The sequence below is a fragment of the Kogia breviceps genome, chromosome 3 (genome assembly GCF_026419965.1).
Source record: "Kogia breviceps isolate mKogBre1 chromosome 3, mKogBre1 haplotype 1, whole genome shotgun sequence".
NCBI lineage: Eukaryota > Metazoa > Chordata > Mammalia > Artiodactyla > Physeteridae > Kogia > Kogia breviceps.
This window is the reverse complement of record NC_081312.1, coordinates 74,279,858-74,304,464: the sequence shown is the minus strand read 5'-3', so window position 1 is coordinate 74,304,464 and position 24,607 is coordinate 74,279,858. Positions and strand designations below refer to the sequence as shown.

Here is a 24,607-nt window from a genome sequence, read left to right as displayed (position 1 = left end):
CGATCTGAATGGAGTGCCTGGGCAAATGGTGGAACTTAAGTACGTAGTTCTAGTCACACGCTGAGAAGCTGGCTCTCTTAAAAAATGCCCTGATTGGCAGCTGCTGTGGACTCCTGTGCCATACATAAACGCACCATAGCTGAATTCAAGCAACCACTGTCAAGTCACTGACTGCAGGGTTGGAAGAGAGGCACATAACCAGCTCTCACCAGCCAGTGAGCCACCCCAGCACCCACTGGAATAGTAACTGGGGGCGGCCCCCAAAAAGCCACAGGAAGATCACAGCTTCTGCAGACGCTATGGGGAGCCTTGGGAAGCCTTAGCTCTCACCCTGCCTTTTTTGAAGATTAGAAATTATCTATGCCACCCTGATTTACAGCAGCCATCCAGTTACCTTGATGGCCATCGAGGCTGCTGGTGGGAAGGTGCCCTCAGAGTGGCCCTCAGCTCCTCTTTGGAATTCACACCCTGTTGCCTTGCCTCGGGCTGGGACAGACTCCCCGCAAGCAGGAAAGGCAGCCCTAAAGGGTTCTTGCAGTCAGTTCTTCAGAAAGCAGTTCAGGTGGTGCCATCCCAAGAGGGAGGATGGGAGTGTGTCAGTGCCATCAACTACTCTTCTGCCTCTCACTCGGATCTGGATAGTACTTTCCTCCCAAATTCCAGGAAATTGTAAACACCAAGGAGTTTGCCCTTCCTGGATTGGGCCTCAACCAGGGATCAGGCCCAGCTAGAAGGCAGCAGGCATCCCTGAAGAGATGGCGGAATGAGGGGGGGCGAAAGCAGTGAGGGACTGGGATGTGCCTGCTTCTGGCTGTGGAGGGACCCTGCTCCCCAGCTGGGGCATGGGAGCCAAAGGGCAGGTGCTCCTGAGATGGGCAGCTCTACACGGAAGAGTAGGAACAGATGTGGAGTAAAGGGGCCTGTCCTGGGGATAGAGATCCTTGAGAACCTACACATTTTGCATACCATTAGGTCTTTCTCTCAAGTACTTAATACCTTCCTGAGCATAGAATCAGCACTCGAAAATAAGCTGAGGGAGAAACGAGACCTTTATTAGCCCCCAGAACATTTTTCAATATTAAGGCATAAAGTAAAACGCAGAGGCAAGGAAGACCTGAAGGAGGACCTATAAAGGCCCCTAGGGCTCAACCAGGGCACACGGCAGAGGCCTTCTCTTCAGATCAAGGGTATGCAGTAGGTGGGCGGGAAAGGCGGCCTTGTTCCACTGAGATAGGCCAACCACTCAGCCCAAAGGGAAGCAGAACTGTGTCAGGCCAGGAGGGTTAGAACTTGCTAGCATAGAGGGTCATAACCCACTTGGGCACTCGGAGGAAGCCAGGCAAGTAGGAGGCCAGCCAGCGCAGGCTGGAGACATGGGAGAGAGCGGAGCTCAAAGACAAATAGTCCTGGACGGGGCGGCCTGCGGACCACAGGAAAAGAAGGATTAGACCCTTGCTTCCCACTCCTCAGACACCCCCACCCCGGCTGAGGAGACTGAATGGAAGGTGAGGGAGGAAGGAACAGGGAGAGAGAGTGGGAGAAGGGGTGAGCCGGGAACAGAAGGAAGAGAGGTCCAGGCTGGCTGCTGGGCCAGAGCTCTTACCATCAACGTCCTGCAGGCTGTAGCGCCGCGCCAGGTCACAGGATGGCAGCACCTTCCCGCTTAGGCTCAGGATATTGGGGTCTGTGGGCACACAGACAGCTGAGACAGCCCGGGTGGGGCCCAGGGTGACAAGGCTTGCGCCCAATGGCACAGGGCACTACTGAGACAGGCTTAGGGACCCAGACTTGTTTCTCTCTGCTTCTAGAAAGGTTCCCGGGCCTCTGGCTCTTGGCCACGTCTCCCAGGATCCAGCTCCTGAGGCTCCCACACCTCAAACTGGGCATCGGACCCTTTGGGGCTCCAGACGCCAGAGAAAAGAAGGGCGTATTCCTGGCTCTGGACCCTGAACTGGCTGCCACCACCCTGCAGATCCTCCATGCCCTTTCCTGTTACCAGCTGCCCCCAACCTCTTCACCTGTTGCCAAGGCCACCACACATTTGCCACTCATTTCTGTGGTCTCCGCAGATGAGAAACGAAATTTGAGCTGAAACACAGGGGCAGAGAAGTGAAGGGTTAATTTCCAAGAGCACTGCCCAAGTCCCTTCCCTGCTTTCAGCTTCTGTCTAGGAGATAGAGGCCCTGATCACTGCACCTGCAGGACTCAGCATCTCAGAAGGTATGGGAATCATTCCTCCCCACATCCAGTGAGCCCTGTACCCCAGTACCAGGACCCACTACCTTTCCTAAGTGGAAGGATGTGGGGTTGTCAATTATGTCTGGGCCTTCTCGATTAGTTCAGAGCAGAGGTCAAGGGCATGGGCTTTGGAGCTGGATAATCCTTCCACTTATGGCACATGTGACCTTGAGCAAGTTTCTTAGCCTCCCTGAGTTTCAGTTTCCCCGTCTGTGAAATGGAGATACCGTCTCCCTTACAGGAGAAAAGGACATAACGTGCATCAGTGCTCAGCCCTGCGCCTGCCGGGACAAGCACCTGGGTATTTACTCTGTTGTTACTGTCTTGCGGTTGGGGATGGAGTGGCTGATCCCCACATTTTCTGCCACCCTCGCCCTCCCTTGCCAACCTGCTCAACAAGGGGATCAGCAGTGTTCTCCTCCTTCATCATGTGCTCCTTCAGCAGTTCTGTCTGCACCAACCCTGGCCAAAGCGACACGTAGCTGACCCCGTGGCGCCGCAGCTCCCGGGCACAGTCAGCAGCCAGCCTGTCGCACTGCAGAGGGACGGAAGGCCAGGTGGGAGCCAGGGCACCTGGTCACGTCACCTCCCTCCCCTGCCTTCCCTGCTTCCACCGAGGATGCCCCAACCCCCTGGCCTTCCCAGGAGCCCTGTCTCAGCTATCCACCTTCCCCAGTGCACTGCCTACGCTGGCCAGCTGAGAGGAGCCCAGGCAAAGGAACCATCCATGCAGGGGCAGAGGAAGAGGTGAGGGTCAGTTAGCCTCACCACTCTGACTACTGGGGACTGTCTCTCCTGAGCTATGGGTACCATGACTGTCCCCAACCCCTGTGCCAGTGGGTCCTCACCGCAGCTTTGCCCACGCCATAGGGGACGTTGAAGAAATACTGCAGCCCACCAGCGGAGGAGATGACCACGATGAGCCCCCGGCCAGCTGGTACCATCAACCGTGCCCCATACACAGAGCACAAGTAGTGGCCTCTAGAAGGTGGGGTAAAGAAGAAGGAATGAACCACGTTCAGGGCTGTCTCGGGAAGTTTCTTCTGCCCCCTAATGGCTTCTGATCCAGGTGAAGGCCGCAAACCTGGTGAATCAAGGGCTTGAGGCCACATTCTGAGAGGTACATGGGTAATATTAACCACCAAAGGTTAAGAAACGGCAATCTTTAGAAGATTGTAACGGAAGAAAAGCACTCTGTCACGACAGCAATAACAAAGCTAAAATAGCTCAGTGGATAAAACATAATAAATGGGTAGTATCTACAAGGAAAAACTATAAAGTTCTGCTTAATATAAAAGAACAAGTACAGACATAATTTGTTTAGAAGAATCAACATGTAAAACATCAGTTCTACTTAAACTAATCCAGATTCAGTCAATTTGAGTTATATCTCAGTAAGAATTCTGGAGAAATTTCTGAAAAAGGACGAGTAATACCGTGTGGGTGAGGGGGATATGCTCCCCTCACCCAGCCAACCTGTGTTAAAATGTACAATAACCTAATAGTTAAAAAAATGCAGGACTGGCATAACAATATACATAAGTAAGTCAATGAAACAAAATACTCCATAATTAATCCAAGTGTAAAGGAGAATTCAGCGAATTACAAATGGAACATTTCAAACCAACGGGGCGAGATGGACCACACAATAAATGGATTTGGAACAACTGGTCAGTTATTTAGTAGGTGGGACTGGTTCTCTACCCCATTTATTGTTTTAAAATGCATTCCCCAAATATTTGAATATTAAAAAAATGAGTGCACAAAAGCCTAAAAGAAAGCATGATAATGTGTTCATAAACTTGAGGTAGAGAAAACTTGTCTCAGTATCACACCTAGACAGAAATGTAACTTATCAGTAAGACATATATATATATATATATATATATATATAAATAGAGAAAGAGAGAGAAAGAGAGAGACATACAAATACATACATGTGTACACAATTAAGTATACATAGCTGAGGAGAGCATACATGCAAACCATGAGTAATAAATTGAGATATTTGTAAAACACACATCAAAGGAATCTATTGTACAAAGATCTCTTATAAATTGATGTGAAAAGAATAACTTAATAACACAACTCACAAAAGAATCAAGAACCAATAAAAAGTGAAAAAAAAAGCTCAACTTCAGAAATAATAGAAAAGTGTAAATTAAAAAACACCTTCAGGTATCTCTTGCCTATTAGAATGGCGAAACTTGCCTGACCTCGTGGCCTGATATTGTCTAGTATGATTGAGGACACAGGGAAACAGATATCCTCCTTCACTGTTGTGCGATTATAAATTGCTGGGGTCTTTTTAGAGGACAGTTTGATAATGCTTATTAAAATCTTTAAGAAGTCATATTTTTTGACCTAATTTTTTTCCACTGTTGCAACAAATAAGGGGTTAGATAAATAAGTTATGGTATCTCTTCCTACTGGAATATTTAAATGAATAGTAGAATGTATACTAGGCTATTAACAGTAGCTATATCTCAGGCAAACGAGGAAGTGGTGGTGACTAGGGGAATAAGATTGTACTGGTCTTCACAGTATTTTTTTTTTTTTTAAATTGTGGTATGCGGGCCTCTCACTGCTGTGGTCTCTCCCGTTGCGGAGCACAGGCTCTGGACACGCAGGCTCAGTGGCCACGGCTCACGGGCCCAGCCACTCCACGGCATGTGGGATCTTCCCAGACCGGGGCATGAACCTGCGTCCCCTGCATCGGCAAGCTGACTCTCAACCACTGCGCCATCAGGGAAGCTCGTCACAGTATATTTAAAAAAAAATAACACACACATACTTTGTAACCGGAAAGAAATTTCTTTCGCGTGGGAAACAGGACCCTCCAAATGAAAACAAGTAGAGTATGGTATCAAAAGGAAGCCTGGCCTTAGGCAATGCAGAGGAAAGGTACAGTAAGTGTGAATGTGGGAGGTGAAAGGAGGTGTTGGTGCACTTCCAGGAGGCTCACAGAGTGACCTTCACCTTGGAGAATTCATCAGGGCTCCAGGGCTGGGGTCCAGGCCTTTGCTTCACAGGCTCAAAACCCTGACCAGCAGGAGATGAGAGTGTGGAAGGCCCCTCTCTTTGGAGGGCTAAAGATATGGGTGTTGCCAATTTCTAGCTCTTTGGGTTTTCTTTTTTCTTTTTTTTTTTTTTTGGCCGTGCATGTGGGATCTTAGTTCCCCAACCAGGGATTGAACCCACGCCCCCTGCAGTGGAAGGGTGGAGTCTTAACCACTGGACTGCCAGGGAAGTCCAGGTTTTCTTTTCTCGACTGTTGGCTGACCATTCTCCTCTGTCCTCACAACCTTTATTCCACTTGGGAAATGACAAGTGGATTCTAATCCTGCTTCCCTGGGGTTGCCACTATGAGCCGTGAGTGTCCTTAGACGCTTTAGAAGTAGATTTGCATATAATCTCTTGGTGACTCCACAGGTGGCTGATCACATCCATGTAGTGTAGTTTCTGAGAGGGTACCTTCTTTCCAACAATAAACACAGACCTAACTGATGTACGTCATGCTGGGTGAACTCTAAATGCGGTGTTTCATCTCACTCCTTTGCCAGATGTATGTGTAACCCCATGACACCCCTGCCCTCCCAACTTGGACTTGGGAGTACCCTTGCCTGTGGGTCTGGAGTGAGGAGGGAAAGGCTAAGATAGCTGGCACTCACTCTTCCTTATTGACCTTCTTCTGATCTAAAACAAAACAATTTCTTCCTCTAGCCATCTTCGGAAATACTGACTACAGGTGGCATGCTTTACTGAGGGAAAGAGGATCCCTTCTGGGTCATGCATTGGGATGGGCAGAAAAGAGGCAGGAGGGAGGGCAAGGGCAAATTTAGATGAAAATTACTGACAGAAACAAGGAAAAAGTTGACATTCTTAGATACAGATTCACCTGGATTAAACTTCTTTAGAGGTTAGTGGACAAATGGGACAGAAGGGAGAAGAAAGAGACAAGATCAGAGGGAAAAGGAGAGGGCACATGGGAAAACGTCTGGGCCCTCAGCTTGGTTGAGTGAGTGAGGGGAGCCCAGGCCCTTAGTGGGGTGGCTGGGGAGGCACCTACCTGAGTCCAACGTTGTTGATATCATCCCAGATGGAGGCGGGGCTTTCCCAGAATGCCTTTTCAGTGTTGTTCAGGATCGCCTGGAAGACAAGGGAGAGTGGTGAATAGGATGCTTTGAAGGCAGGAAGGGGCTGGATAATGGAAGGGATAATGAGTGGGGATGAGGACTCAGGTCAGAGGGAAAGGTCAGGAGTGTGGAGCTGGGGTCAAAGTTCAAAGAGTACCTGGACCCCAGCATAGGCGTTGTTGACCAGCACATCCAGACGCCCATGCTGTTCTCGATCCACCTGCTCAAACAGGCTTCGCACTTCACTCTCCCGGCTTGAATCACACACCACGGGCACACACTGGCCCCCTCGGGATTGTGCCTGGACAGGGTTAGAGAGGATATGAGCTTCCCGTCGAACACAGTATGAGACATAACACAGCTCCCCTCAACTCCCAGCGTGGGAGCTGAGAAGGCAATCATAGGACTCACAGCCAGCAGCTGAGGGAACATGGTGGGCAATATTGCCCTCTGGTGCCTGTTTGAGGAGTTTCAAGAATGCTAGTTCCTGTCATTGTAGCGTAAGGTGGATGGGGATCCCAGGTTTAAAACCTATATAGACATTTACTGAGGCCTACCATGTGCAAGGCATTGTACTCTGCATGTGGAGGGTGAGGGACACATAAGGCTTGGAGGCTGCTCTTGAGAAATGAGTATCTATCTTTTTCCTCATTCTTGGTCATTTCCATTTCACGTGCCCTTAGCTCCCACTCTTCACCACTCATGTGGAATCCCAACTTAAAATCACAGCCCTCTTACCCTCACTCCACCAACACTTCTGCCTGGTAAATGAGAAATCAAAGCTCTCAGACATGAACTATATCTACTTCCTGTTCTGCCTCACCCTCTACAAATGTGCCCCCATCCTCTAACTTCAGAGAAAGAATACCTTATTCAAGAACAATCATCATATTCTCCAGATCCATGCTCTAGGTTCCACCCTCTGACCTCCCTGCCTAACTGTTCACCCATATTCCCAGTGCATTCTGGGCATACTTGTCACTTACCATATTCATATTAATTACTTTTATCACTTACTGTATTCACATTACATTGAAAAGATCCGTTTCTGCCTTAGACTTCCTGCTGGACTCTTTTTTTTTTTTTTTTTTTTTCTCCCGTTGCAGAGCACAGGCTCCAGACGCGCAGGTTCAGCGGCCATGGCTCACAGGCCCAGCCGCTCCGCAGCATGTGGGATCTTCCCGGACCGGGGCACGAACCCGTGTCCCCTGCATCAGCAGGCGGACTCTCAACCACTGCACCACCAGGGAAGCCCTGGACTCTCTTTTAAAAGCAGAAGTTATGTCTTACTAATCTTGGTAACCCCAGTGCTTCACCCAGTGCCTAGCATATCAAACACACCCCAGTATTTATTTAACTGAAATTCAGTAGAAAAATCAAGGGTAAATGAACAAGTCAATAAAGTCTTAACAAAAACAGAGAAAAAGCACTGGTCCACAACTCTTAAGATGCAACTCCAAAATCTCTGAAGCTCTCAAACAAAGTTTTTTCATAAAATTCACTTGGTGGCAAAATATGACCTAATCTGAAGTTACTTATGGGGTTTACTTATCCCACTTTGAGTAAAAATGTTCATGTTTACTGAGGAATATTTTGTTTTCAGGTAAGGGATTAAGAGGAGTGGTTAATGGGAAGGGCTCCCTGAGGTGGTTTCTGCCCCTGGGATCCCAGAAGAAGCACTCACCTCCTGAGCAGTGGCCTGCAGCGTGTCCAGATTGCGGCCAGTGATGTAAACTGTGGCACCTGCTTGGCAGAGCTGCAAAGCGATGCCCCGGCCAATACCCCTGGAAGCACCAGTAACCACGCACACTTGGCCTTTCATGGGAGCTGGCATGACTCACAAGCTAAGGGGTTCAATCTGTGGAAGCAAGGACTTGCTCTGAGGGAAGCCTGCAGACTGTATATGCAGAGAGGGGACCTTGACAGTGATAGGAAGGGGAGCCAAGGTTGAGATCTTTGATGGGAGAGAAGTTTCAGAGGAGGATAACCAGCCCAGGACAAGGCTGGTTGTCCCTTTTGGGAGGGACACCTACTGAGACTTTCTGAGTGGGGCGGACTGGGTGGGGGACAGTAGCGGGGCGGTCCCTCCCAGCGCGTCCACGCGGAGTCCTGAGCTCTCTGGAGCTCTGGCCGCTGGTCCGGAGGCGAGACTTCCGGGTCGGGGGTGGGCGCGAGGCCAAGGGACCCCGAGCCCGAAGTGGACGGAGCTCGTGCCCCTTACCTGCCACCTGTGCTGCTGCTGGAGTTCTCGCGCCGCCTCGCTCGCAAAGTTCTCGAAGTCGAGGACTTTAATTCTGGCCGTGGGAGCGGGACGAGGTGACAACGACGGGGTCAGAGTACGAGGCTGGGGTGGAAGTCCACGTTCTGACCCAGTTTCCGCTGGCGACGCGGGGGGGGGAGAATCAAAGAGCACCCGCAGGTCCGGGGCAATTACCGGTGGGGGACAGGACTGGCAAGAGAGAGATGGGCGATCCTGAGACTCAGCCACGCCCACCCCGGAGCGGCAGTCGCGGGGCTATGACGTATAACGCTGCGCCCTGAGCGCGCGGGCGTGACTAAACTCTGCCCGGCCCCACCCCGCACGCGAGTGCGTGAGGTTCCCCTTGCGGCTAAGGAAGCTTTTGCGGGCAGAGAGGCGCCGAAGCACTCATGGGGCTGGGTCCGCGCTCCCCCCACCAGGCGGGGCGCCGGTTCCCAGCTGGCGGCAAAAGAGGGCGCGGAGGCAAGGGCTCGGGGCGCCCACCACCAGGCCGCCAGCGACAACCCTGCCCGCCTCCGGATGGGCGCTCAGAGCCGGCTCCGGATGCGCACCCTCACCTGAGCCCAGAAGCTCTGGGGTATTTCCGCCGGGCGCTATCCGCGCTGAAAGAGGTCCCCGAGACGGGAGAAGAACGAGGTAGGGAGCAACTTTGGGGTGGGATCAAGGGAGGCACTTAGTTGGGCCGGTAAGGACATTTTCGTGGGTCCCCAGGGTGTGAGGACTTAGTTTCATCTCCTATATCCCCTTCCTCCCTCCCCACTCCTTGGGTAAGTGATGGAATACAACCTTAGCCTCCTCTCATTCTCTTTAATATATTTCTTTTCTTGTGTTTCCAGAGCTGATGGTGCACAATATTTTGAAAGAAGTGGAAGCTCAGGCCCTAGCCTTGGCCACAAACAGGGCTGGTAGTGAGATGCTGCAGGAACTGTTGGGGTTCAGTCCCCTGAAACCGCTGTGTCGAGTATGGGCTGCTCTGCGGCCCAACTTGCGCTTTGTGGCCTGTCATCGATGTGGGGTCCATGTATTGCAAAGTGCTTTGCTGCAGCTGCCTCGATTGCTAGGGAGCCCTGCAGAGGAGGAGGAGGAGGAGGATGGGAAGGATGGTCCTTTGGAGACCCTGGAGGAGCTGGGCCTGGGACTAGCCGCTGAGGTGTGTGATGATTTTCTTTTCTACTGTGGAGACACACATGGCAGCTTCGTGGTCAGAACTTTGCTGCAGGTATTGGGAGGGACTCTTCTGGAGTCTGAGAGAGCCAGGCACCGTGGCTCCCTGTTACCTGGTAAGTATTACAAGAAAGGGATATGGACCCAGAGGGAAGGAGAGTTTAGGAAGTTCAGAAGGAGAGAATAAGCAGAAGATTTCTTCATGACCTTGAAGAATTAGCAGAGAAATTAGATCAGGGATAGCAGGCCAAAGATTAGTGTGCGTAGACGCCCAGAGGTGAGGATGCATAGGTGTGTTTAGGGAACAGCTGTTAGAAGAATGGGGGCAAGTGGAAGAGATGATTCATTTGAGCATTGCGTTTCAAACTTTTTAACCAGTACAAACAGTATGGAAAAGTTTTTTAAACATGACTCGACATACATATGTGTATATGTACACATACTGGATTCAAGCAAAAGGTCAGGAAACAATACCCTTACTACATGCAACCCACTCTGATATTTTCTTCCCCCCCCCCTTTTTTTTTTTGCTGTGCCACACGCGGCTTGTGGGATCTTAGTTCCTCAACCAGGCATCAAACCTGTGCCCCATGCAGTGGAAGCTTGGAGCCCTAACCACTGGACTGCCAAGGAATTCCATCCTTTTTCATTTTATTTTGTGTGTTACATTAAAAAAATGCTTAGGACTTCCCTGGCGGTCCAGTGATTAAGAATCTGTGCTTTCACTTCATGGGGTGCGGGTTCGATCCCTGGTTGGGAAAATAAGATCCTGCAGGCCACGCAGTGTGGCCAAAAAAAAAAAGCTTGTTGAGACCCACTAGATTGATTTCATAATACACTCATAGGCAGCGGACCTACATTTTGAAAAACATTGGGAAATAAGATAGTGAGTTTAGGTGAGGCCTGATTTTGGAACATCTTGAGGAGTTTGGACTATCTCCTGTGGACCATGGGGGAGCTGGTTGAAGTTTCTTAGAAAAATTAAAACGGAAATGTAGTCTCAGTTCAGTCATTCAGATGAGACGAGACATTCAATTGTACCAATTGAGTTGTATGTGTTTTGCATCTCCAAGCTGAATCCTTGTTCAACTATGGAATTATTCTTCCTCCTGGATGGCAGTTTGTGATCTCACCACTGCATACGTTCTTGATCTTCCTTCAGAAGCACAAAAGGCCCCATCTCGGGAATGTAAGGCAACGGATTTTGAGGTTCCTGAAACCTTCTTGAATTGTCTTCAGAACCTGAGCTCCTGCTTTCTGAAGGACATTGCTGGTAAGGAGGGAAATAAGAGGAAATCTAGGATCTTCTTTTTTGGAGGTGATTATCATCAAACAAGGCTCTTTTGATCAGTCTTATCCCTCTTGTTTTCAAATCTTATCTGTTGATATTGTACAGGCCCTATATAGACCCTTTGTGTCCATAGTCCCTTGAACCTTGTTGCCTGAGGTCGAGGTTTTATAGGTCGTCTGGATTTTGGGAAAGCCGCTTTTATTATTTCTGCCCTCCCCCACAGTGTTTATCACTGACAAGATCTCCAGCTTCTGCCTTCAAGTGGCCTTACAGATCTTACACCGCAAGCTGCCCCAGTTTTGTGCCCACCTCTGCAATGCTGTGATGGGCTACCTGAGTAGCCGCAATTCCTCAGCAGATGGCAGGTATGGACAGGGCCTCAGGATTGACCAAGGTGGTGGGCTGTGTGAAATGAATGACATGATATGGGTATTTTGTTTGTTTGTTTTAAAATGACATGATACGGGTATTTTGTCTGTGTATGTATGTTTGTACATACGTATATATATGAAATATATATATGACATATATATGTATATAGCCGTGTTATTTTTGTCCAGTTTTATTGAGATATAATTGACATATAGCACTGTGTAAGTTTAAGGTGTGCAGCATGATTTGACTGACTTACCTCACAAAACAATTACCACAATAAGTTTAGTAAACATCCATCGTCTCATTTACATACAAAATTAAGAAATAGGAAAAAATTTTTTATTCCTTGTGATGGGAACTCTTAACAACTTTCATGTAAAACATACAATAGTGTTAGTTATGTTTATCATGTTATACATTACATCCTTAGTATTTATCTTATAACTGGAAGTTTGTACCTTTGACCGCTTTCTGCCAATTCCTCCTACCCCCAGGGCCCCTGCCTCTGGTAAACACAAATCTGATCTCTTTTCCTATAAGTTTGTTTGTTTTTGAAGTATAATTGACCTACAACACTGTATTAGTTCTAGCCACACAACGTGATGATTTGCTCTTTCAGTACGCTTCAAAATGGTCACCATGGTAAGTCCAGTGATGTGGTTATTTTGGATGAAGTGAAGACTACCTGATCACCCTCTCCTTGTCCCCAGTCCCCTACTGCTATTTCTGCGCGATCAGACGAGCTCCAGACTCCTGGAGCAGGTGCTGCTGGTGTTGGAGCCCCCAAGGCTCCAGAGCCTCTTTGAGGATCACTTCCAGGGACAGCTGCAGACCCTGGCTGCACATCCTATTGCTAACTTCCCTTTGCAGCGTTTCCTGGATGCTATCACCACTCCTGAGCTGGTGAGTCAGGAACTTGGCTGAGTCTATTTCTTTTAGTTCTTGTATGCCTGCTTCTGTATTTTCAACAGTGTGCTGGCCGTTCCCCTTGAGAAGTTATTCCTGGAGGCTTCCCAGAGCTTAGGGTGAAGGTGCCTTCTTCCCAGAAAGGATTTGCTTTGGCTTCTCTCAGGTGCCAATGCCAGCAGGAGACTGGCGTAATTCAAGTTCTCAGCCTGAGCTTCCATGGCTTGCTCAGTCTCTGGGTACTTGGCTACAAATCCATATGAGCACTGGAGCTGCTGTCATAGCTTCTCATTTCCTTTGCTGCTTAGTGCCAAGGCATGCTTCCCTGGGATCTCATGGGTTGAGATATAGGGTAGAAGGGGAGGTTTAATTCTAGTCCTCCCTTATCCTGAGAGTATGGCCATTTACAGTCCCCTCCCCATGGGAGCCCGCACTTCTAAGACTGCCCCTTTGTTCTGGACCTTCCTTATCCATCCAAACCAAAGTCCTGTTATTGGCAATGCTTTTATGGTTTTTTTTTTTTTTTGTGGTACGCGGGCGTCTCACTGTTGTGGCCTCTCCCATTGCGGAGCACAGGCTCCGGACGCGCAGGCTCAGCGGCCATGGCTCACGGGCCCAGCCGCTCCGCGGCATGTGGGATCTTCCCGGACCGGGGCACGAACCCGCGTCCGCTGCATCGGCAGGCGGATTCTCAACCACTGCGCCACCAGGGAAGCCCTGCTTTTATGTTTTATCTAGCATTTTTAGTTGTTTTTGGCAGGAAGATTTCTCTGAATAACTCAGCCCACTGTTAGCAGAATGCCAGATTCTTTAACCCATGTCTCCCCTCAGCTGTCCCGCGTGTTTGAGGAGCTAAGCCCTGCCTTGGAAGCTGTGCTGGCTCAGGGTCACCCAGGGGTAGTCATTGCCCTGGTCGGGGCCTGCCACAGAGTTGGGATCCACCAAGCCCAGGTCCTACAGCTGTTGTTGGAGGTGAGTGGTGGTTACCCACAACCCATTTATGCCCTCAGTTCAAATTCTACCTGCTAGGACTTAGCTAATCTTCAGTCGTTGTATCTGTGGACCCAAGAGGTCTAGTGCCCAGGGAGTTCACAGATACAGGGGGAAATGAAGCCAAAACCATCTCATGGCCCTGGAATGAAAATTGTCTCCCAGGACAGAGAGAGAAGTTTTAAGGAATAAATATTTATTCAGCCCCTGTTACATATATGGAGGCTGTGGATACAGCAAGGCAGATGAGATCCTGTCCACATGCAGCTTATGTTCTTGTGGAGTTAGGCATTCTCATCTGTCCTGAATGCTTTTCCCTGTCTGGGAAGTCGAGGTTAGGGATGAATTAGTTGAGGTTAGTTCTAGCTTCATGTTTTGTCTTTCTTTCTAGGCATTCCACTGTGCAGAGCCCTCTTCCCGGCAAGTGGCCTGTGTGCCTCTCTTTGCCACTTTGATGACTTATGAGGTGTACTATGGACTGGTGGAGGAGGAGGGGGCAGTGCCCGTGGAGCACCAGGTGAGGTAGGGGAGAGGCCAAACCTGTGACTAACTGGGCACCAGGCCTCCCAGGGCTTAGGAAGCCCCTCACCACTGAGGTGAGGGTGGTGAGATCTCTGGCTTCATCCAAGTGAAGGTGGCAGTTTGGTGGCTGCCTCCTAATTCCCTGTCTCTGTCCTTCCAGGTAGAAATGGCCACCTCCAGGGACCTGGGGGAAGTGACAGTCCTTGGGTCTGTACTGCTGCAGCATTTGCTGCACTTCTCCAGTCCTGGTCTTATACTTCAAAGTTTGGGTGCCTTGACAGGACCACAGCTTCTGACTCTGGCCCAAAGCCCTGCTGGTTCCCATGTGCTTGATGCTGTCCTGACCAGCTCCTCCGTGACACGCAAGCAGAGTCGCTGGGTGCTGAAGACCCTAAAGGTTAGATTTCTGGCTTCTGCTTTGATTCCTCTGCCATCCTCCATTTAGAGGATGTGAGCTTCCCCCAGGACTGTGCTTCGTAGTCACAGAGAGGATATGTAGTTCCTAGACTGCTTCAACCCAGCCTCTTAACTTCAGCCCTCACGCCCCCACCCCACCACCCAACACACTTCTGTGGACTGCCCTAGAGGGCCCTACCTTGCTTGTCTCAATGCAGGGACAGTATGTGGCTCTGGCCTGTAGTCGCCATGGCAGCCGTGTGCTTGATGCCATCTGGAGTGGGGCAGCCTTGGGGGCCCGGAAGGAAATTGCTGCTGAGCTGGGTGAGTACCAGCACTGATCTTTGACTTTTCCAAATGTTCCCTTTCCTCACTCTAAAGAGCTGGGTGGCTGGGAATGACCTAAATTAAGCAGAGACTTCAGTTCCAAAGGGTGGTCTTGGCCATGGGTTCTTGGCAGTCTGTTCTCCCCTGCCACTCTGCGGACTGTGCAGCCCTGTGCTCCCACCCCTCCTCCTGACTTCTCTTCTTTGGACAGTGAGGTGATAACTGTATCCTGAGGTAGACCCAGGGTTCTAAAAAAATGGAGGGACCTTCACCCCAAGTAGAGTCTCTTCAAGGATGGGTGGGTGACTGCATGGTGATACTGAACATGAATGGTTCCCTTTGCAGGGGTGCGGAACCAGGAGCTAATAAGGGACCCTTTTGGCCACCATGTAGCTCGAAACGTGGCCCTGACTACCTTCCTGAAGCGGCGAGAGGCTTGGGAACAGCAGCAGGGGCTGGTGGCCAAGCGGAGGCGGGCCTTGAACTCAATACTTGAAGACTAAGGCCTTCGGATCTGGGACTGGGTATTCATGGGGCAGGGGGAAATGGGGTATCTCTATCCTGTCCTGTTCCTAGTTTAAATTGGAGACAAAAGTCTTATGATAAACATTTCTATATTTTTACTGGAAACACCTTTGTTATTTTCTGGGGGAAGGGTACAAAGAAATAGAGATCTCAAGGTAAAGTTAGAGAGGGCTCTCTTCAGGGCACTGGGGAGCTTAGGGAGAGGAGGGGAGTGGTAAGGACCTCTAGATGTAGCAGCAATCAGGGTGGGATCCAGATGCCTGTGGACAGGCTGTAGACTTTCAGGGTAAGTGGGAGGCTAGAAAGATGGCTAGGAATGGATAGTATTCTTCAGCAATGGATATAGGCTAGGGTGAAAGGCGTTAGGCTGATGGGCCTGTCACTATGGGATCAGAAGACTGGGGAAAACAGGCGAATTAGTGAGCGTGCAATGTGTGTAGGCCCCAAACTTGATGCTGTCACAGTCCTTACGGTCTGTCTCTTGGAATGAGTCTAGGGGCAGAAGCTCAGAGCCCCTTCTCAGTAGGGTTGGAGGCGACCCTGTCGCTGCCACCGCTCAGTCCCTTCCACTGCATGGCGAAGGGTGGAGGAAATTCCCAGCAGCATGTGGCCCAGGCCTTGCAGCAGTGTGGAGGCCCATCGGAGGAGCTCCCTGAAGGGAAGAGACAAGAGGAAGTCATGGGGTGGGGGAACCTGGGAGGAAGCCACAGGCTGGGGTCTGGAGATTTTCCACAGGGGAGAGCTAACAGGGTAGGGGAGTGCAGCTGTAGGGATGGGGAAGTGTGACATGTTGGTCTCTGACCTGAGTATTTTCTTTGGGCCGAGTCCTTGAATGTCACAACTCATGGAGTAGAGCCCGTAGAACGTGGCTTTGATGTTCAGGCTGCCAAAGAGGTCTCGAGGGTTTTGCTTGTATACGTCGAAGGTGATGCGGGCGATGTCCTTGCTGTGCTTGGGCTTCTCCCGGCCCAGGCCATACGACAGCACCCCACTCTGTAGGGCCCCCCCCATCAGTGCAATGGACCCTCACATACTGACACCCATCACTAATCCCCTTCAGCACTGGGACACACCCACCCTTGCCTGGACTGTTGGTCCACTATAGGGAGTCCTCGACAACTCCTCACCTCTCCCATCACCTCTGCCCCCAAGATCAGGATTAGGCAGCAGAAGAGGCTTAGGAGAGACAAAAAGGATCAGTGGCCTAAGCAGCCCCAGTGTGGGCCTCTCACCCTGCTGGGGCTCCAGCTCTGTCCCAACTCCAGCACCATCAAGCATGTGTCATCCTCCAACAGCTGGAAGAAGTCCTCACTCTCCACTGTGGTCCCATCCTCCTCCAGCACCAGTGTGAGCACTCCACTCAGCGTCAGAGCCTCCCGTGCCTGCCCAGTGGCAAGAAGTAGGAGGGAAGGGGCAGAGCTTATCCCATGCCCCTTCCCTGTCCAGCAGCCCAGCACCCAACGGTTGACCCTAGATGCTGACTGATATCCCAACTCTCCTTCCTGGTGCTTTGCCATCCCTTCTAATGGCTCTAGCTCACGGTGTTCTTTAGTTGCTGGGGGACCCTCACTAGGGGCTGTCCTTTTCCTATTTGTTCCTGCTTTGCTCCTACCCTGTCATTGTCATCTCTCTCAGCTTCCCTCCAAGCCATGCCTACTGGTTAGGAATTGAAAAGCTAGCCAGTTTCTCTTGAATGGGTATAGGCATTATGCTGATGGGGCCTGTCACGATGGGGTCTTATCTCCAGTGTCCCACCTCACTCTCCCCGACCCTCACAGAGTTCTTCAGAACTATTTTCAGTAATAATGACTTTTAACCTTTTTGAGTCTTCACTAGTGTCAAGTATCTATGTAGCACTTTACATACATTATTCTCTTTTACTCCTTTCAGCAGCCCTAGGAGGTAGTTGTATTATTGTTCCCTTTTTACACATGAAGAAACTGAGGTTTTGATAGGCTGAGTAACTTCCCAAGTTTTGACACTAAGAAGCGGCAGAATCAGGATTTGAATTTGATCTGTCATACAAATTGCCGTTCCATACTGAGTTCTGAAATCTATCCCTCCAACCCTGTCTACTCCTTTGCCGCCCCCAAAGAAAAGCCCACGCCTTGGAAAAAAAAAAAAAAAAAAGTGAATTGACTCATATGCAGCAGAAGCCACTGGGCTCACGCCCCTGCTTTTAGGCCTCAGAGGGAGGGGCAGGCATGTAGCTGAAGCCCTTCCTGCTCATTATTCCAAGCTCACATTCTTCCCTAGCCCCTTGGCTACCCCTGCTCTTGGAACCCAGGGACTTGGCCCACTCACCTTGTCTAGCAGTTCCCGACGGGTGGCAGCTGTAAGGCCTTTCCGGGTGGCCCGCTTGTGATCACAGACGCGGAAAGGTCGCGGGGGTGGTGGAGCCGAGGTCCAGACCTTACGGCCCAAATCGGAGCTCATACTGGTTACTGACCTGGTAGGTGGGAAGAAAGGTCAAGAAGGAGTGAGGGGTTTGGTGAGTGCAGCGGGGGTGATGGGCGTGGGGTAGCTGGAGCATTAGGGAAGTTGGGAGGGAGGGATCTAGGTGTGCAGATTAAAGTAGCTCGGGGAGAGAGGGAAAGGCAACGGACTGGGGCAGGGGTGGCGGTTCAGGAGGTTGACAAGCCCACTGTGAAAAGGGGCAGGGAGGGGAAGGGGTACAAATTCGTAAGTTTTCTAGGGTCTGAAAGCAGCGTTGTCACCCTGCCTATATCCCCAGAGCTGGAGAGTGGAGAGAAGGGTTAGAAATCACCTGAGCAGGCCTCTGGGGTCCAGGGCAGAGAGGTACTCCATGGTGGAGGGAAGGAGCAGGAGAGTTGCCTCTCCCGGGAGTCCTGGGCTCAGTGGTTCTCAGCGGGGTTGGAGCTGAAGTGGTGGTGTTTTCTGTTATGGAGCTGGGATCTCAGCCCCAGCGAGGTGGGGTATGAGTCAAGCCCGGACTCTGGCCCCCCTGCCTGGCCAGTGAGAAGGGCAAAGTCCAAGGGGAGGGAGGAAGGGAAGGGCCAAGTGGGGTCATGGAGGAAGGATCGAGGCCCAGATATGTCCAGCAAAAGCCATGGAAGTTTGTGTGTGTGTCTCTGGTGGCAGCGTGTGATGTGAGAGTAAATGGGAACTATGTAATCGGATGGAATGTGATCTCCGGTGTGTTTCTTTATATCGAGGTAATTTCTAGGGCCAATTTCTTCTGGCTCCCAATCTGTGTGAAGCTGATTATGTGATTTGCTCTGTATGTGCTGCCACCTACTGAAAAAGCCATGAACTGCAGCTTTAGGAACAGGGAGGCCGTGCTGAGGATGGGCAGGGCTTGGAGAAAATAGGACACCTCCAGGCAGTGTGCCTGGGTGGGGTTCGAGGAGAGGATGGGTCCTGATCCATGGATCCAGAATCACCAGGATCCTGTCTGGGACCCTGGCCTTCCTGCTTTCATGCTTTTCCCTCTGTGGGCTAGGGGAGGGGCTGGCTCAACACTTCTCTTCAGAAGAACTGCCTGCTTCGGCTGCACTGGATTAGTCATTCTCTCACCTTTCTCCATTGGCCACTTTATAGGCATGAAGGAGATGTGATGGCGGAAGAGGGGATGGGTCCTTTGATGGCATCAGGACTTTAGCATTCGGTGCCCCGTGTCCCATCTCTGATTTCAGCTGCAGTTGTGAACGGTTGTGAGGAAGCTCAGACTCTCACTGTCAGTGAATCCCTCACATGAGCATAAGTCTTTCTGATTTCCTGCCCAGGAATCTTATCTGAAGCTCTAACAGCCCACTCAGCTGACAAGTACAGGCTGCAAGTGTGTATAAGGGCATTAATGCCTCTAAGACAACCCTCAAACAATGGGGAATGTGAGCTGGCCATAAACGCCCATCTTCTGTCTTTCTGGAAGTTATCTTGTGCACTCAGAGGTTCCCGATGCCCACTGAATATTGGAACTCAATAACACACTCTTACTGGCTTTTCTCTTCCCTTTCTTCCCCTGCTCCCTCACTCCTGCTTCCCGACCTAACCCCCCAAACACAAGATTACCCACACCCTCGACTCAGGCTCTGCTTTGGAGGGAACCCAAACTGAGACAAGACTGGTGTCCTGGCTCCCAAGGAACCCCCTTCTGGCTGTTGACTGGGCAGAAACCTTTTTCCCCTTTCCCTAAATTTCATCATTCTACCAAATTTCTTCCTTTCCAAGCTTTGCCCAACCTCACGACCTAGAGAAATAAGTCTCTGCACTGCGCCCTTTCCTTTTTCCTTGCATTGTATCCTGGTGCAGCCTAGCAGTGTGGCCTCTTCCTGGTTGTGAGTTAGGACTCCTCAACCAGGCTATAAGCCCCTCACACCTCCATGCATCTCCCATTCCGCCTGGAACTTAGCCCATGCTTTACACTGAAAACTGTCATTGACAGCCCACTGAGAGCTGTGAGGGTGGAATGACTGGGGCAGGGTCCAAGGCAAGAGGTGAGAGGGGTAGGTAGGAAGCTGAGGAAAAAGGGGGCTCAGCAGGGTCAGGAGTCTGAAAACAGGCAAAGGTAGAGCAGCTGGGGGAATGAGGAGTTGGGTCACCTCTGCTGAGTGCAGGCAAGAGCGGCCAGACAGCGTAAGAGCTGCAGGGTGGGAGGATTGGGACCAGAGGGTGGGGGGCAGGGGGTGGGGAGGGATAAGCGTAGAAACAGGACCCAGGGGCAGGATCCGGCAGTGTCCCTGCTCACCCACACGACCAGGGAAACTTATCTGCACCCCTTCAGCTTATACTGCTTCCTGGGGAGGCGGGCTCTCACACGCCTGGACGTGTTAGTGATGGGAAGCAGCAGGGTGAGGGAGGGGCCCCAGGAAAGTCCCGAGAGGAGCCCCACTTGTCCCTCCCTGTTTTCGCCTCACCCTCTGCCAACCTGACAGGAACAGGACAGGATTAGGCACCTGGCCCCCTGCCCCTTTGCCTTTGGGCTTCCCCAGGCCCCTGGAGGGCCCCCAACCCTGCTCGCTCCCAGCTGGGTAAGTAGATCTGCCCATGAGACCATACTCCCTTCCACTCACTTTTGCCCTGAGGTATAGGCAACGGGGCTGGACAAAGGAGAGGCCAGGTTAGGAGGGTGGAAGGTGGAAGCAGTGACAGCCTGGGAGTCAGGACTGGGGAGGTCGGCTGACCCAGAGCAGGGGATTTGGGTTCTAGGAAGCAGTGTTTGAGCTGGGGCTCGGGTCCTGGAGGAAGAGACAGAAGCTCCCAGACGGAAGAGAGGCAGGATGCAGAGGAGTAAGGGAGGCACAGTCCCTTCTCCCTGGCATCAGGCATAACGTGGGCTTTTGCCCCACCTGAAAGCGCTCCATGGCTCTTTCCAGCCTCTCGCAGGCGCCTAGGGATGTCGGTCTGCTACGGTCCCCCGGGGAACGAGACGCTGCTGAGCTGGAAAACCTCGCGGGTCACAGGCACAGCCTTCCTGCTGCTGGCGGCGCTGCTGGGGCTGCCTGGCAACGGCTTCGTGGTGTGGAGCTTGGCGGGCTGGCGGCCCGCAAGGGGGCGACCGCTGGCGGCCACGCTCGTGCTGCACCTGGCGCTGGCTGACGGCTCGGTGCTGCTGCTCACGCCGCTCTTCGTGACCTTCCTGACCCGGCAGGCCTGGCCTCTGGGCCAGGCGGGCTGCAAGGCCGTGTACTACGTGTGCGCGCTCAGCATGTACGCCAGCGTGCTGCTCACCGGCCTGCTCAGCCTGCAGCGCTGCCTCGCCGTCACCCGCCCCTTCCTGGCTCCCCGGCTGCGCAGCCCGGCCCTGGCCCGCCGCCTGCTGCTGGCCGTTTGGCTGGCCGCCCTGGTGCTCGCCAGCCCGGCCGCCGTCTACCGCCACCTCTGGGAGGACCGCGTGTGCCAGCTGTGCCACCCGTCGCCCGCCCACGCCGCCGCCCACCTGAGCCTGGAGACCTTGACCGCCTTCGTGCTGCCCTTCGGGCTGGTGCTCGGCTGCTACGGCGTGACGCTGGCGCGGCTGCGGGGCGCCCGCTGGGGCGCCAGGCGGCACGGGGCGCGGGTGGGCCGGCTGGTGGGCGCCATCGTGCTGGCCTTCGGCTTGCTCTGGGCCCCCTACCACGCTGTCAACTTGCTTCAGGCGCTTGCCGCGCTGGCTCCGCCCGAAGGAGCTTTGGCGAGGCTGGGCGGGGCGGGCCAGGCGGCGCGAGCCGGAACCACGGCTCTGGCCTTTTTCAGCTCCAGCGTCAACCCGCTGCTCTACCTCTTCACCGCCGGGGATCTACTGACCCGGGCGGGTCGCCGCTTCCTCACGCGGCTCTTTGAGGGCTCCGGAGAGGCCCGATGGGGCGGCCCCTCTAGGGTGGGGTCCATGGAGCTCCGAGTTACCCCTCGGCTCAAAGTGCTGGGGCAGGGCCGTGGCAATGGAGACCCTGGGGGCGGGGCGGAGAAGGACAGTCAGGGATGAGACCCTTGACGTCAAACCCTACAACCGGGCCTGCTCTTCCCTATCCCCTTCCATCGCCTCCCAGAACTCAGGGAACCACGCTGGACGGTTTGGGGATCCTTCTCTGACCATAGTTTGGATGCATCTGGGCATAATTATCATACATCTGGGGCAGGCCCAGGTTCCTCAAACTGAGGCACTATGAGTGGTGATGGTCAGTGTTAAGGAGTATCATGTACTTGCAGGTTGGCATGTGCCCAGGTGCCAGAGCTGCTTGCTTGTTGCCAATAGCTATTGTGAAATACACTGGGTGGTCATTATGTTGCAGCAAAAATAGAAATGAGACTTTTCTGATAAGCAAGGAAAATAAGCAAACAATGAACAGGCTGGGGAAACAGCATAAATAGGCCTGAAAGAGTTAAGCAATCTTGGTTACTCTTTAGCTGTTACTACTAACAAACACTTGTAGCTAGACTTGTCCTTCACAAAGCTAAACAAAGCTAATTACTCTCTGATTCCATAGGAATTATACTCTGCACCTGGCATTCTTCTCCCCCTACACTCTCTCACAGCATTAAAAGAAGGTCACGGGCCGATAACTTCAGGGACACCAGACTCGGTTGCCTTTTGCTAGCTGTGGCCGTTTTAAAATATTGCAAGAAGAAGAATGCAAAACCTTCACCACTTTGATCCTTATCACTTACCCTGGACTGCAAGTTCCACCTATAAGACCCTCTGTAATCCCCCAGGAGAGGGGGGGCACAGTTCTTGAGGTGCTAGCCTGCTGTGTTTCCCTCTTGCCTGGCCAAAGGAATAAAGCCACTCTTTTCTATTTCCTCCAGACTTTGTCTCCATATTTCTATTCGGCATTGGTGGACAGGGAGCCAAGATTTTGGCAACAATTACACGATGGCTTAAGCATGCTCCCTCCAGTGGTTCATCATACCTGAGTGATACCGAAGTCACCTAGTTCCCTGCTGGGTCAGGCCAAGGCTGGGCAATGCCAGCCTTCGGTGGCATCATGACCTGTCCTCCCCAGCCCAGGTGGCCTGGTTCCCCCAAGCCAACCCATAGAACCGCTCTGGAAATAAAGAGAGAAAGAGGAAGGAAAGGTATGAGTGCTTGGATGAGGGGTGATGATGGGATCCATTCTTTGGGGTCTGTTAGAGCTGAGTGGAGAGGAAACTGGCTCTGGAAGGGGAAAGTCAATCTGTGGGGTTTGAAAGGAAAGTTTTCTTGTCTGTCTTGTGGTTGGTACAGTGGGAAAGGGGCCGTGGGAGTCTGAAACTTACCTTCTTTGAATCTAACTCTCCCTGCAAAGGTTACCTGACTCAAAAAGGAGCCCGGGAACAGGCATTCACTCACTCAGGGACCCTCTGGGGGCTGGGGATGAGGGGTATGGGGAGTGGTGTGGATATCTGGAAGACAGGAGGAATTTTTCAGGGAGATGTCACCTCTCCTTTCTCTCTTTTTCCTCTCTGCCAAGTCTTGACTCTCCCTAAGACTGCTAGCTGTTCCTCATCTCCCCCAGTACTACTCAGCCCCTATCTTTTGGAATCTTTTGCATCCTGACACTTTTGAGTGTGGGGATGTAGGATGGGCTCCTTTTTAGGGGGTGTCTGTGTGCACACATGTATGGTCACCATGGTGACCAACCCAACCCCGTTTGCCCAGGACCTTCTCAGTTTTAGCACTGAAAGTCTCTTGTCCCAGCCCCCTCAGTCTCTGGCAAACTTAGATGGTTGTTTACCTGAGAGGTCACCCTGACCATCACCCTGGTTCTGCTTTAGCGACTGTTCACACCACCCAGGCAGAGGCCAAGAGAGAGAGCAAAGGAAATCCAGTTCTCAGGGTCACGTCAGGGCCACCCAAACTGGGGTTGGGATGGAGCTCCGGACCTGGGGGACAGAGAGTATGCCTAGAGTGTCTAGTCTAGGGCAGAGGAAGTCAGGCCATTGAGAGAAATGGAGGTGGGGAGCAGTTTGGGAGAGGAGGCAAAGACTCCAGAGTTCCTGTCCGAAGGGACTTCCGGTTGACCCTGGAGCTCTAAGCCGGAAGCTTCTATCCCCAAACACCAACTTCATGGGCTTCGTCCTGTCCTTGTGTACCGGGGCAGAGGCTCCCCAACTTCTGTTACACACTTCCCTTCTCACACACCCTCTGTGGTCAGAAAGCCCTTCCTCAACTCTGTCTTCAGTTCTTGCTGAGGTTTCAGCCCATTTCTTTTCGCCATATCCTCTGCCTGGTAACTTCTGGGTCAACTCTGCTCTGGCTTTTCTGAAAGCAGGAAAGGTAGGAGCACTACCGAGGATAAGGGACCTCAATGACCACCATTACACTGTGCATCTTTCCTGAGAAGAGGCAGAGCTGGAAGGGAAGCAGGAAGGCTCCTGGTCAGATGGAAGATAAGACTTTTTGGTTCTTGGCTTCGCGGGAGAGTTCAAGAAGAGGAGACTGTCCTCCTTCCAGGGAGCCGGAAGAGTGGCCCTTCTGGGGGCTGTTTCCCTTTCCACCCTCCTGCTTTCCCCTCTTGGCAGGGCAGGCATAAGGCATCGCTGCCCTCACTCCCTCATGTCTGCTCCCCTGTGCTCACCTCTGCTCTCTCTGTGTGTCTAAGGTGGGACAGAACAGTCAGCTGTGGGAAGGTAGGAAAGAGGTGGTGCTGACTTCCTTGCCCAGCGCCCAGATCTTGGGTCCAAATTCATGTGGCAGAGTAGCCACATGGGCAAACACAAGGCAAGTGGTTCGGGAAGTGGAAGAAATTGTCATTCTGTGTGATACTAGAGAGACCATTTGGACGTTGGCTTCTACCAAAGAGAATGGAGATTGACCTAGAATGGAACTAGTTATTTTAAGTGAGGAGAGGGATAGGGTTGCTGAAAGAGGGTCCTCTCCCCCAAATCCAGGTCATGGCTTGAATCCAAGCCAAACACAGAATGCTGTCCTCTTTGACGTCACCTGACCCAAACCCAGAACCTAGCCACAGCGTCAATCTACACTTCCTATTAATCTAAAAATCGACATCGTTCACAGAAAGTATAAAGATACACAACATTCTGGCCTCTCAATCTGAG

At 51.9% G+C, this 24,607-nt stretch overlaps 4 protein-coding genes across 5 annotated transcripts; 2 read left to right on the top strand and 2 right to left on the bottom strand.

The window, feature by feature from the left end:
• Window positions 1-1,031: 1,031 nt before the first annotated feature.
• DHRS1 (dehydrogenase/reductase 1) lies at window positions 1,032-8,896 on the bottom strand. Its single transcript, XM_059058478.2, has 9 exons — window positions 8,596-8,896; window positions 8,059-8,232; window positions 6,532-6,675; window positions 6,308-6,387; window positions 3,087-3,219; window positions 2,627-2,773; window positions 2,019-2,088; window positions 1,604-1,684; window positions 1,032-1,420 (listed from the first exon to the last, which is right to left on the bottom strand). Exons 2-9 carry the CDS (start codon window positions 8,206-8,208, stop codon window positions 1,284-1,286), a joined length of 942 nt encoding a protein of 313 aa, XP_058914461.1. The 5' UTR covers window positions 8,209-8,232; window positions 8,596-8,896; the 3' UTR covers window positions 1,032-1,283.
• Window positions 8,897-8,902: 6 nt separating this feature from the next.
• NOP9 (NOP9 nucleolar protein) lies at window positions 8,903-15,235 on the top strand. Its single transcript, XM_059058450.2, has 10 exons — window positions 8,903-9,270; window positions 9,471-9,914; window positions 10,961-11,071; window positions 11,313-11,454; window positions 12,175-12,367; window positions 13,202-13,342; window positions 13,752-13,877; window positions 14,043-14,279; window positions 14,497-14,602; window positions 14,951-15,235. Exons 1-10 carry the CDS (start codon window positions 9,024-9,026, stop codon window positions 15,106-15,108), a joined length of 1,905 nt encoding a protein of 634 aa, XP_058914433.1. The 5' UTR covers window positions 8,903-9,023; the 3' UTR covers window positions 15,109-15,235.
• Window positions 15,203-21,340, bottom strand: CIDEB (cell death inducing DFFA like effector b). Of its 2 annotated transcripts, XM_067028652.1 has the most exons (6): window positions 21,030-21,340; window positions 20,440-20,764; window positions 17,435-17,579; window positions 16,363-16,512; window positions 15,933-16,123; window positions 15,203-15,782 (listed from the first exon to the last, which is right to left on the bottom strand). In XM_067028652.1, exons 3-6 carry the CDS (start codon window positions 17,564-17,566, stop codon window positions 15,650-15,652), a joined length of 606 nt encoding a protein of 201 aa, XP_066884753.1. In that variant the 5' UTR covers window positions 17,567-17,579; window positions 20,440-20,764; window positions 21,030-21,340; the 3' UTR covers window positions 15,203-15,649. The 2 variants fall into 2 exon arrangements, with proteins under 2 accessions (XP_066884753.1, XP_058914483.1); XM_059058500.2 differs by lacking the exons at window positions 20,440-20,764; window positions 21,030-21,340 and adding an exon at window positions 17,898-17,953 and having other exon boundaries at window positions 15,553-15,782.
• On the top strand, window positions 20,487-21,554 carry LTB4R2 (leukotriene B4 receptor 2). The gene has a single exon (XM_059058470.2). The coding sequence runs from the start codon at window positions 20,487-20,489 to the stop codon at window positions 21,552-21,554; it is 1,068 nt and encodes a 355-aa protein (XP_058914453.1).
• The last annotated feature ends 3,053 nt before the right edge of the window (window positions 21,555-24,607 follow it).